General features: G+C 41.1%; 1 protein-coding gene across 1 annotated transcript in view; it reads right to left on the bottom strand.

The window, feature by feature from the left end:
- The window catches only part of CNPY1 (canopy FGF signaling regulator 1), a 71,100-nt gene that overhangs the window by 33,918 nt on the left and 23,340 nt on the right, over positions 1-13,842 (bottom strand). Inside the window, 3 exon segments of the mRNA XM_086467330.1 lie at positions 5,345-5,433; positions 6,904-6,907; positions 7,122-7,278. Coding sequence (XP_086323456.1) covers positions 5,345-5,433; positions 6,904-6,907; positions 7,122-7,278 — 250 coding nt within the window.

The raw sequence follows: 13,842 nt of genomic DNA, 5'->3' as shown, positions 1-13,842 counted from the left end.
AACTCTGTTACAATCAGATGTTGATTTTGTAAAAATTGGCACAACTGAGGTGAATACCTTGGGGTAAAGAAAAACCTGAACACAGAAATAAGGTCAAATAGCCAATTCCCTGTTAAACTCCACATTCTCATCAAAACCTCTGCATATTCATTTCAAAATACTTTAATAGAAAACCACTTAAAATAATAAAAAATAAGATTAGGGAATGTGGGCACATTTAAAGTTAAAAGTAGAAAATACAGGAGATATTACAATGGCAAGAAATGATTATACAAAGGCAAAAATGGTGTTTTCATCTTACTTTACTCTGTAAAATGGGGAGCTGATCTCTTCCATAACCCTGTGTGAGCAGCAGCCTCTGCACAGGCGCCTAAGGAAGAAAAAGTTCTCTGTGATTTACTGACGTCCTGAACAGTAACACTTTGCTAAAAGTAACCATTTCTTTAATAAAAAATATATATTTTTCGAACTAGAAGAAGACAGATTTTCTTCTTGAAGTACTTCCACCACTGAAAGTGTCGAGGTGAAAATTAATGCACATTAAACTACTTTTGTGCAATAAATCAGAAAGGAGGAACAGCGTGAGGCAAACCACGACACATCGACAGCGAGACAGGCTTTTCTAAATATACTCTTTGAAAAAGAGCAAGAAGGATTTTTAAAAAACAGAGTAAAGCAATCTGTTCTCAACTCCTGTCCTCAAATGTGTTAAATAATTCAGGGTCCAACTCTTCCCTCACAGAGCACGAATTCAACCTGTGCATCCCCACGCGAGGTGGCATTTTTGCAAAGTCCTGAAAACTCTTGCTCATTTTAACTGAAGAATTATCCCACAACGCTGGAGTCTCTGACGATTTTCACATCACAAAAACAGAGTTTATGGAGAAACAGTTACTATAAACCCAAGTCAGGAAGTGCCCAAGCCCTCGTGGTGAGCCTGCTGCTGCCCAGGTGGGCTTCACATCTGGCTTTGGGCACTTGCTGGTGCTCCCATGGATGGGGTTGGCAATAGATCGGCCTTGGAGAACAGACTACAGTATATTGCACGCTAAGGAAAATTTAACACCACCAGTAAACATAGAAAAAGTCCCGTCTCATGCTCCAGAGGGGCTCACATTAGTGTTTAAATTCACTTTCCCTTGTCTTCTCAGTATAAGCTTATTGCTGCAGCTAAAATCTGGCGGGTTTTTTTAATCAAACTTGGTATTTTAAAGCAAGGAGTGTCACGGCCCAGTTCTTTAATAAACCCCACTGATATGGATCCTTCAATCCCTTGTAGCGTTCAGGGAAATCTGTGCTCACAGATCCTATTGCAGGGCAGGGGACTCAAAGGCTAATCTCTCTATATACTGTTCTTTTTCCTAGTTACATGGGGAGAAAAATGTGAGAAAATATGTAATTCCAGGGTACTGTGGCAGCATTAAACCACAGCTTCGTACCCCATATATTGCCTTTATTGACCATAATCTTGCAGAGCGTATTAAGGTAAATGGTAAACGGTTTAATGGCAGTTTAATATTCTGCACATACCCATAACAGACATTTTAGTTGCTTTTAATTGATGTAGCTGCTAGCTTTGTTAAACTCTCCAGGAGAGTAGTTCTCACTGGGAACGAGCCTCCTAGAAAGTATCAGTTTGCAAAAACACAATAGTTTGAGCTATAATTGTGTAGAAAGAGACTTCTGGATTTCTTTCCAGTTGAATAAGAGTGTTTTGTTTCACTTTTGTGTAACTCAACATCGGGTGCCTAAATTATAGTCAAACTTTCCAAGCAGCCAAAGAAAGAAATACATGGGTTAAGTCACTTTTAAGATAAAACGGTGACTGGAAGATTTTAGCCAAACAGAACACTTTTATAGCTGAGAGCACATTAAAAAAAAAATGTAGGCGAAGTCCTGGTGTTACTTAAACAGTAGCTTTCAGCACTCATAAAAGATGCAGTATTAAATAATTTTCCACTTATAAATCAACTGGCCCTGGTCTATACGTTAGCACAAGCTTTAGCTGGTTTCTGGCTTCTTACTGGCCTTCACATAACTCCAGCTAAACCTGAATGAAATGCCGCTGGCATAGCACTGAACTCCAACTATTGCAACTAAAATTACGTATAAAACCAGACAGAGCACGCAGAAAACTATTGCAATCAGCAAAGAAAATTAAAGGGCTCTGCAATTAAAAACCCCTCTATTATTCCATTTGTCTGACTGGCAGCCGCACCTCCTGTTTGGGGGGGGACAAACAAAAGGGTAATCTCCTTGCAAAATAACTTTTAGATTTATTTTTAAGCTTGTAAAAATAGTAGAGGATCTGAAGGTGTGTCTCAGCAGGTTGTGCCTGCCTGTCTAGCACCGAGACTTTTTGCGTGATCAAAGAATACATGACAGCGAACGGATCTATGCTTGTAAATATCAAAAGGTTTGATCATACTAAAAGACTTTATTGAAGTTTCCCACTTTTTAATCAAACAAGAAACATCCACCTCCAGTAGCCACAAAAAAAGCTCTGGTATGATAGTAGAATAAAAGAAAGTACTAAATGTGACTTACGGATAAGAGGTTTTCTTCCTATAATATGAGACTTCCATTAATGTCATGTTTGTAGGCTGAGAGGAAACTGCAACCCTTATTATTTTATCTTAGCACAGTATAAAAGGGTTTGATTACACCAATATTAATAAGTCCATAACGGGCCACAAGAAATAAGCCATGTTCACGTACACAGCCTTTTAAAGAGAATTAAAAGCATAATAATGAAATGAATATATTACTGACTTCTTTTTTTTTTTTTTCCTCCTGCTTTATGGTGAAATCCACAGCATCAAAATCTGCAACTGGCCCGTGGAGAGGTTTTCTATACTATTTCTGTCGCTTAGTATGATAATTTGCCCCCCCCTCAAAAGAAGTTAAAACTGCCATTCTGAATGAACACATGGAGCTCTGAATAAAAAGAGCCAATAATTTACAGTAAGACGATAAGAGTGTAATATTGCTTTAATATAATGTATTAATGAAAATTGCCATTGTAAGATAGATAAGACTTAATAATATAGCTCTCATTGTGTTCTGTGAGTTGGAGGCTTTGGTAAGTTATAGGTTAGTGCTGCGTGGCTGGCGTGAATCCTGACACAATTTCGAAGACTCGCTGTTTCCAATGCCACCGGAGCCTAAATTTATTTTCCCTGGAAAAACCCAGGCAGGCACTTTCCTGCTCTGTCAGGTATTACTGCGCTCCTCCACCAGCTCCTGTCTGCTGCAGAGTTCGTGGAACATGTTTTTATTATTTTTAATGCAATTTAATACGTTTATTTTCATCCCACTTTATACATAGAGAGAATTAGCTTAGAAAAAAAAGTCTCTGGGGTTTTTTTTAGTCTTTATTCTTCAACATACTGACATTTTTTAAATGGGCAATGGGGTGATTCAGAGAATGGCAGTTTAACATCTTGCCCTTATTTTTATGTCAGGGTAGCTCAGCACCGATCTGTAGTGCTCCTGCCACTTCTGCAAGCATCTTGTATCTGCAGCGATGAGGGCTTATACTCCTGTTTATTAAATGGCAGCTGGTTTATCTGCGCTAATTGCCAGGAAGAAAACTAAACTTCTTTCCTCTCTGCAGACCACTATTTATAGTTAGGAAGAGTAGCCCTGCACATATGCAGGGGGGCATTTGTGTGAATGAGGCTAACGTGCGGTTACAGCAATCTCTTCTGCCAGAAGTGAGGAAATTATTTTATTGATGTAAGAAGGCTGGATGAGCAAAAACCATGGCGTTTAAACCCAAAATGTGATTTCAAAGGGAAAAAAAAACAAAAGCTTTTGAGCAGGTCCGTGAAAAAAAAAAGTTATTTTTAACAGCGTGGGCTTTGATATCAGTATTTTGCCTGCACCTTTGGCAGATATTTTTCTAGTATTACTGAAGACACACAAACTGCAATTTGTTCTCCAGAAGGGTTAGAGACTGCTATGAGGGGAGCCAAGGAGGTGAGGGGATTTATCCAAATCTCTTGTTTTCTGAGAAAATCTTCCTAGAAGATGATGAGCTGTCCACATTATACCACGGACCATTCTGAGTTTTGTTTCTGAAACGCCCAGAAAGTTTTTCCGTACAAATCCGGCTACCAGAAATCCTGCCATCCATTTTGGAGGAAGTATATTGTTTTCAGAATAATTTGTTACTCGGTGTGTCTGCTTTTCTGGCACGACAGAGAGTAGCTCTATCATGGCAGATATGACAAGTAAGAAATATTTGTAAAAAAATCCAACCTGTTCTGGAAAGGTTTTTTTTGGGAAATTATTTGTCTGCACAAATTACAGAGAGAACAGATGGAGTTCTCCAGTGCTCTGGACTACGCTTTTTCAATAAGTATTAAAAATACACTGCTGCTTTAAAGTACACAAACTTATTTCTATGAACTTCTAGTGAGTCAGGTTTCACTGACTTCTAGTATTTTTTATGGGCTCCGTTTCTTACATCCTAAATAATGCTTACAGCCTTTAAATCTCAAAAACACACACCAATATTTACAAGCGTTGATGCTGAGATCAATATTTTCATGCATACTCTACCACTAACGGCAGCATGTTGAGGGAGGATAATCCAACTTCACTGATAATCTCGTACTACTTAGTGCCTTAAGTGATGTCCTTTTTAGATTCAGAAATGAATATAAAAGTTAAAAAAAACCCAACACTGAAAATGAGAGTGACAAATAGAGGAACGGAGGAAGATTTTAAATAAGCTATAATTAATTTTTGGAGGCATTTTCTTACTTTGTCAGGATTGAAAACAGGCCTTACTTACTTGAAATTACATATTTTACAGAGAAAGATAACATTTACAAAATACACCCTCCCTAGCAGGTGACGGCAGTGGGCTGGCCAGCACCTCTAAGGACAACTCTTGTCTGATGGCAATGGAGAGTTCATCTGAAAATGAACGGCACATTTCTAAACCTGCACTCTCATGGCTCGCAGTTCAGCTGAGTGGCCACAATCAGCAATTAAACGGAAGCAACAAATCCCTGTATTTTGTTGCAAGATGGTTAGTTTCATTTCTGACTTGGAAATGACAGCGCAGACACATAAAAAGCAAAAAAATCATGTAACACCAGGAGGAAAACATGCTGCGTTAGCTGGGATGCGCAAATTATGCTGCATTAATATGCACGAAAGAATTAAAAGAACTAAAAGCCTTTAAAAAAACTGATGTTTTTTAAAAAATAATGTAGTGTCATTGCTTATTCAACAACAGCCCACTTCTTCTCCAAAGCAGTACGCTGGGTTTGAAAAAAAACCCAACCCCACACCGCTGTAGAGAGAGCACATGTTACATCAGACACAGTACCTGATTTTTCACTGCACAGCTTGTCAGCTAGATAGTCTGCCTCTTGGGCGATAAGTGAGAATATTTCATCTTCATACTCTTCTACGATACTTTCCCATTGTAAGGATGAAAAAAAGGAGGATACTTGGACTGTGCTGGGTTTTTTTTTAGCTAGAAATAAGCAAGGCGAGAAGCCCCCAGCTCGCTCCGCTCTCCCTGCCATAAGCAGTGTGGGGCTGAATGGGGACTGCCCAAGAATTAATGCTACCAAATATTAGTTAAACTTAATGCCCAGCCTCACTGTTGTTTCAACCCCACATTCATGGGTTGGAGCTGGGGGGAACCCCTCCAAAAAGCATTTCACTCACTTAGGTACCCCCCCGCCTCTTTCAACATGGACTCAGGGAGGAGGCACTAGAAATTTAAATAAAACAAGCCCATTCTGTATTCTGATATTAGTGGTCAGGATGTGCAATAAATACAGCTCCCTGACCATGCAGATGCAGCTCTGATTTCACTACAGATAAGGCAGTAGACAGCACTGAGCTGCCGAGACACCCCCCCCCCCCCCCCGCCCAGTATTTAGGGACCTGCTGGTAATTCACCTCAGTGCCACAAAATGGGTCTCTGACCCCCTGGGAAGGGTGGGGGAGCATGGCTCCAAGAGGGTGCATCATCCAGCCTGGTGTTGGCATCTTTTAGGAAGCCTGGCTGCATATTAAGAGGGAATTCCTGTCCGAAATCCAGACTTCAACCCATAAACAAGAGGAAGCCCTTTAACATGGGTGAAGAAAAAACATACTGAAATTAAATCTACTTGCTGGAAGTCGTGCTCAGTACACACACACACACACACAAAAAAGGCTCTTTGCTGTGCTTTGCTAAAAAACATCAAACCAATATCTGCCAAGACATGCAATAAGCCCGAGCTGCCGGTGACCAAGGCAGAGCTGCTGCCTGTGCTCCTCGCCAGGAGCTCCGGCGCTTCGAGCAAGCACGCCTGCCTCTTTCAACTCCCCAACTGCTTGAAAGGCCACGGCCAGCACAACCCCGTGGCTTTTTTTTTGGGTCGTCTTTTTTTTTTTTTTGCACGCTTTCCATGAGGGCTAAAAAAAAAAAAGACCCCAAAAGCATTAAAAAAAATTAAAACACATATTTGAAGAAGGTTCTGGCACGAAGCCAGACAGAGCACATCAGTGTTTTTAGCAGAATTAGCTGTGAAAAATCCATCCCTACGCCATGAGGCCTAAGAAAAAAAAAATGACAACCCTCCCCTCCTCCCATAATTTGTCCATAAATATTTGAAACTACTTTAGCAGCAATCTGGATTTTTAGACACTAGTACAATTCCCTTATTTCCTACACATAAATCAACAGAGATATTTTTCTGGGAAATGCTGATTTATATTTAATCACTTAGAAAAAAATTCCCCAATTAAAATGTAGTTTTGAACTGCTGGAGTTTAGGAAATTTGTAACGTAGAAAGCGTCTGGTATAATCCGTGAGTTACTTCTGCAAGTGACGTGCCTTTTGTAAATGCTTTATTCATATTTATGAAGCCCTAAATAGATCCGAATACGTTTCTAAATAACGTTATAAAGCATCTGACAAAACGCAGTGTTATCTCCAAATACTCAGCCAGTTTCTGCGAGGAGCCAGTATGGAGTGTGTTAAAATACAGCAAGAATCTTAAAACAAGGCTCGATCTGCATGAATTTCCTAGTGATGAGAAAGAGTGGGCACACTGACAGCTTGTGCTGGAAAATAAAAGGTTATTCATTCGTTACGTTGGCTTACCACAAAATTTCAAAGGTTTGTAAGCATCAGGTTAAACCCCACTTTTTTTTTTAAAGTCTGCATAGATTTTTCTCTTTTGCCTAGGAACAAATCTCTCCCATTCCTTTTTCTGTCCCAACAACTCGGTTAAGATGCTCTCTGACTTTGCTAAAGGAAGCTCATGGAGGCAAAAATTGACTTTTTTTTTCCTTATTATACCACCAAAACCCCCCACGTCACACAGATAATGCCTACTTAGATCACAGAAAGAGAAAAAGAGCATCCCTCTTGCCATGTAGGACCGTTGACACATTACATTACACACGTAATTAAAAACGTCAGCTCCAGCTAAGGTGGCCCTGCAGAACCTGCGCAGACCCTTCCGGCTCACGCCCAACGCGCCCCTCGCGCCCCTCGCCCTCCTCCAGAAGCCAGCCGCCCGGTTTGAAACCTCCCAGCAGCCCGAAGAGACCGCGGCGAAGGGAGACGGCCGGCGGCGGCGGATGTTTCGGGCCATGAAAGCCCTTGGCGCTCCAGCCACTTGTTTCTCTAGTTGAAGCGGAGTTTGCAAAAGTCCCGGGCTTTCAGTTGTTGCTCTGTCTTTTAGCCACTGCTCGCCAGCTCAGATGCAGCTGTTTAATACCTCCCAGGGGTTTTGTGAGGAAAATAATAGCTTACAAAACCTAGCTTCTCCCAGGTTCTACTATTTCAGCTTTATTTCCGAACAGCTGGTCCGTGTCTTTGTCCATCCCCTTCCCTCCCGGCTGTGGCGAGAATTCGGCAGGAAACCTCCAGCCGCTACCTACGCCCCGAGAGCCACCACTGCTGGTGGTGGGGGTCAAAGAGCAACCCTCGCCCTTGGAAACGGGGACAAAAAAAAAAAAAAACAAACCCACCCCAAACTTCGCGCCCCGTCTAGACAGGTCAAGGTGCAAGATGCTCCTCTCCCTGTTGCGTCTTCCGGAAAGGGGCGTGAACCGGAGCCAAGTGCACAGCAAACACCCGCGCCGCATCCCTGCCCCTTTAGAAGACTTCTTTTTTTTTTTTTTTTCTCTTCTTCTTCTTTTTCTCTCCACCCTCTGCTGATCAAAGTAGGAAGTTTTCATGACAACCATAGTCAAAGGGCCTGCATCGCAAATGAACTCGATTTCGGCGATGTTGATATATCCCGGCTCCATTGTCTCTTTTCAGACACAGTATGAACCCTTCCGGTCTCAATGATTACATTACAGAAGGACTTTCACATGTGGGCTTCATTTGCACAAAGGGGTTGCCTTGCTTCACCACCATCTGGCCACAAATCAGATAAATAAAGGCAGGAGAATTAAAATTAAAGCTTAGAGGTTTTTTTTCTCTCTCTCCCCCTTCGTCTTCTTCTTGCACCGGGGCCCATTATGAAATCCCTCCCTCCCCCAGTCGCATACGGGTGGGGAGTCTACTTTTTATGAAACCTGGGAAAAGCAAAAAAGTGCCTAAAAAAAAAAAGGACAAAAAAATAAAAAGACTGCAGTCTTTCACTCCCAACCCTGTTTGTAGGGCAGCGTAACCTATTTTACAGTAGACAGGCTCATACAAAACCGCACTTTTCCATTAAAAGTCCATCTCATCCACTGGGATGTAAATATTTTTTTCAGGAAAACACAATCTCCCGCAAGCTGAAAAAAAGAAAGCTGGGGGCAGCAGAAGGCGGTGGCAGAAGTGGTGGGTGAAACTTGTGCTCCAAACTCTGCTGCTTCTTCCTCCTGCCGGGGCGGGGAGTGCAGAGGCTCAGGCAGCGCTCAGACACACAGCAAGCGCTTCACCCCCGCCAAAAAAAAAAAAAAAAAAAGAAATACATGGCAGTATCTGAACGTAGAAAATGAAACAACCTGCGAATGCGAGAGGAAGGTTCGACAGCCCCTATGACAGAAGGTGAGATTCAACTTCACAATCTAATTTGAGCCCTGGCATCACTTCTATCGAGGTCAGTGTGGCTCCGGGAGGGACTTTTTTTTTTTTGCAATCTGATTGCTATAGCAATAAATTGCACTAAGTTTCATCCCCCTTCTAAGCTACTTCCAGGACAGTAACTTAAGTCAGCTGATGGGGAAAGCCACTTTTCATGGCTGTATTTCTTTACACATAGAGATAGACAGTATCATAAGCAGAAGGGTTTTACTCTGTAAATTCTGGAAAAAAAGATTTTTCCACATCTATACTCCAACCAACATTGAAGTGTGTAGTCATATCTCCTGCTGCCCCTCTGCAGCCCCTTCCCGTGGCTTCCTGGCTGGTGAGGAATGCTGTGAGTGTGGCTGGGCCAAAGCCCACGGATGCCACAGGGAACCCTGCCCAAACACAGGGCACTCGCATCTCCTGAATGTTATCAAGTGCAGCAAAACCAAGCACCGACCTGGGAGAAAATGCATCCAACATCTGAAAAAAATAATGAACCCTGAAAATTCGTGTGACAAACCCCACAAATTTACAGAGAGGGTTTTGCTTCGTGTGCTTTCTTTTGGATGCACAAGAAAGTTTTTGTACACGTACTGGCACCTACGTGACGTGGTTCAGGCAGAGCATGGCTTGTCTTTAGCATTGTATTTAGGTTTGGGCTGTATTTCCTTGCCACAGTAATGAAAAGTATTTTAGAGATAGCATATACATAAAGAAGATGAATAAAAACGTAAGAGTATAACTTGCCAACAGTTGGGTTTATTAATTTTTTGTTTCTCTTTAATAAATTACTCATTGGGTGCATAATCTCTGCAGAACCTTGTCTTCTCTCATTTGTTTGGAGTCAGGCTCACGCTTTGGGTAGCAGCTATTATTATATGAGCACATTTCTTGTAAACCCATGGATGCAGAATCTACCAAGATAATCTATTAATTTCTGTCATCTATTTGTTGGGTTTTGCCTAAGGAAACTGTTGCAGAAATAAATGCAACTTGAATTTAAGTGAAGTATTTTTTGCTGAGCTGTGCTCTGCCCGGGTGTACAGAGCTCTAGGCAGTTGAGAGTGCTCTTTCTGAAAGTGTTTTAATAGTAAGAGAGGAATAAGTATTTGGACAAGTGGTGGAAAACTAAAGCCTTTCTTTCTATACTGTGAAGATTTTGAATAGTACTTGTCAATAAAGCAACTCCTATTGTAATTGTACCGGAGACATGGGCCTCCACCCCGAAAAAGCTGTCTCAGAGATACTAACCTCATTAAAATATGAATGAAAAGGCAGCCATCATTGTAATGGGACAAAACCATTTACTCGGCAACAAACTTTATCTGCTATCTTTTGTAAAAATATAAATATGATATCCAGAAGATATTTCATTACATTTGATGAGGAGGTTGATGAACACGTGATTTTTTTTTTTTTTAATTTTCAAATAAGTCGCAACATCTGATCCTTCCCCCCCTGCTTTTTCTACTGAGCATTTCAAAATTGGAAGTACCTTCAAATCATTTGAAATCTTTTAAAAAGGAAAAAAAAAAAAGAGGGCTTTCTTTCTTTGTTTTTTTTTTTTTTTTTTTAAGGTTGAAGGAAACTTTCGCATTTATTTTTGTTTTGTTGGGTTTTTTTTTGTTTGGTATGTTCTGTTTTTTTTTTTTCCCCAGAATATCTCATCCAATTTCAAAACAAAACAAGAGAATTCATTACGGACTACTGTGACGACACCTTAATAACAGTCAATTATAGGGTGCTCAAATGCCTGTTCATTACTATGTCTCTGTTAATCTAGTCCTAAATTTCTTGCTTGATAGATACCACAACCAGCCAAGAATACAATTGCATTACAAAGTTCAATGAAAAATATACAAAATGTAACTGGAGGAAGTAGGCAGTTTCAAAATAACTGGGCTGTCAATCAAACATTTGTCAAAACAATTAGACATATCTGGTCATTTTTTTATAAAATATAGACAGACTCGGAATGGATACTACGCAAAGCTTTAGGTTTAAATAGGAATTGTTTCAAAGACTTGGAAATAAGTCTTTTAAAATGTTTCATGTAGTTTAATCATTATCTTTTCATCCACAAAAGTGTTCAAATCATTTTTGATATTAGTTAAAAGTCAATATTTAGAAGTGAAAATTCAAACCTCCTTTGCTCTAGGCTAAAACAGGAGCAACATGAATGCTGAGCTACTTTAAAGGCTGATGGGATATATAATTAGCTATTATGTTAATTGAATCCACTGTGAGTTTGTTGTATGAGATTTCTTCATATAATATGCAAATAGCTTCGAAGGTTTAGTTTTATTAGACAATATAATTAGAAATCTTCTAAAGGAGTGAATTCTAATGAGGCATAATAAAGCTTTGTAAAATATCTGTTTGCTGGGTGAGCAGACCACCTGGGCTTAATCAATACCGGGAACTTTATTGTCTAACGGCATATTTTAAAGAAAGTTTAAGAATTTACCTTCCTAGTTCCATCATCATAGTTTTATTTTAGGAGAAGAAGAGTTCATTTTAGCAAAGAAGGAGGTGAAATTCTTGTAAAAAGGAAGGAGGTGAAATTCTTGTAATCTGAGGGGAGGAAATAACTTCAAAAATAAACGGTTTGAATTCTGCTTATTTAAAAGAAAATAAAAATAAATTTTTAAAAAAACCCTCTCCCAGCTGTAGCGACAGTTATGTGCATCTCGAGATGCTTAAAGTGAAATGTTACATGAGCAAAGTTAGCCATTATTCCTGCCATTAAATGCCTGCTTCAAGCAGATGTACATACTTTAGCTTCTGTAGTGTAACTAATCAGCGTAACTTCACTTCTAGTAAGATAGCCCAACATGTTAATATGTGGAATTAAGCACTCTCTTCTAAAGGAAGAAATTCACACCAGGGTATTCCGGAGCTGGTCCCGAATTCCACCCTCACATTCCACTTGCTTTAAGACCACCACCAAAGACAAAGCTTAAACTATTTTAGCTAGTGCCAGAATGCCAAAAATGTATAATCTCTTGTCTAATTTTCCTTGTTCGCACTTCAGACTGTGCCAAAGCTGCACTATTCAGTCTTAATATTAATTGAAAATAATAAAGACAGGATACTTTGTGCTAGCATGGCATTCGGAGAAGGGCATTTTTTCTCCCCCCATAGACAATAATCAGTAGCAACACATTAAGAAAGAACCAGAAGCCCCGATTAAAGCAGCAGATTTAACCAAATCAAAACCCCCACATTATCACGGCAAGCGCCCTGCCAGCCCCTTTGTGGAGGAGAGGCGGAAGACGACACAAACTACAGCCAGGTGAGGTGTCTGTGCAGCCAGGCTGAGGCTACATAGGAAATGTTTAATTTCTTTGTGCCATACCCAAATACCTCTGGTCCTACAATTCACAGAGACGCTCTCTGCAATGCCAAAAATCTGACAAACCCATACTTACTAAAGGCGATATTGTGAATATATTATAAACTTACCATGACTCATGCAGTATATTACAAACTGTTGTACTTAGGTCTGGTTGGAGACCTAGCCAATACAAGTAGCCATCCATTAACGTTTCCCTGATCCACACACTCAAAATCTGCAGCAGCAAGTGCTTGTTCCTCTGAATGATAAGGATCTCAGCATGGCAGAAAAGGATGACATTGTACCCATCATTTTCAATTGAAAGAAAAAATTTCTGAGTTTGTCTTCCCAAGTTCTGCTCTAAGCCTGTTCTAAGAACAGAAGTTGTTCGTGATCTCTGAGAAACTCCCCCCCTCCCCAACACCACCTGAAGAAACAAATAGTCAGTCAAAGCCAACTTTCCTCCCCAAATGTGAACTTTATTCACACACCGTTTTTTTATTTCTTCCTTAGATTCAAAGTGTCTGGAGAAGATAGCCTGGAGCAGCCTTCAGAAATCGGGACCATGCCCTGGAGAATTAGTGTCAGAAGAGGATGTTACCTGTTTGCCTTGCCTGCTATCCTCCCCTTATCCCCTAAGGAAACAAAACCAGGCGGATTCTGCCTAATGTTAATTAAATCACTCTGTTAATTAGAAGTAAGGTGCTTTAGCAACAAGCAAACAAAGGGCCCTCTTCCTCCCTTGCTCTGCAGGATAGACTCAAATGCACTCAAATGCTGACTGGATAAACTCAGGAAGCAAAAAGAGGCTGGGAAGGAATCCATGTGCTTTGATCATCCTTTCCCACGTCCTCCCCAGGTGAAACGAGGTCTCCTCAGGAAGGGCTACCTGCGAGGGATGCTGGATGCCCTTAGGAAATGCTGACTAGGCAGAGAAACTGGGAACAACTCATGTACACGACCAAGTCCCCATCAAAGGAGAGAAAACATGAAAAAAATATTTTTTGATAGTCTGCTGTGCTGGGGAAGGTTTAAGTGTTCAGTCCCATGGGCCACATCTGGGCTAATGGACTCAAGAGGCACTGTTGCAGGCATTGAAACACAACTGTCTGTGCTGTTGGGGCTGGGTTTGGGCCAACTCCTTGGTGGGGACAGCTGAGGAGGTCTGTGGGGTGAAGGGCTGAGGAGGTCAGGCTGGAGGTGAACACCCCATAATGGAATGCATGGACGAATGTCACCTCTCGTCGGGACGTCTTGGTGCTTGAGAGCATGTGGTGGAGTTTCATTTAGGGAAAGCAAGTCAAGATGAAGCGCTGGCCTGCTGGGATTCCCATGGGATCCAGATCTGAGCTGAGTAACGGTGCATCCCCTGAGCCATCAGTTCCCAGCTGGGGGGTGACACTCCCCACTGATGCTGGCTGTGCCACCTCCTCCCTGGGGGTGACACCCTGCACCTCCTGAACCTCTTTT

This window comes from Leptosomus discolor, chromosome 6, assembly GCF_034619465.1.
Source record: "Leptosomus discolor isolate bLepDis1 chromosome 6, bLepDis1.hap2, whole genome shotgun sequence".
NCBI classification, from domain to species: domain Eukaryota; kingdom Metazoa; phylum Chordata; class Aves; order Leptosomiformes; family Leptosomidae; genus Leptosomus; species Leptosomus discolor.
The sequence above is the reverse complement of the archived record's forward strand: the minus strand, read 5'-3'. Positions and strand labels throughout refer to the sequence as shown.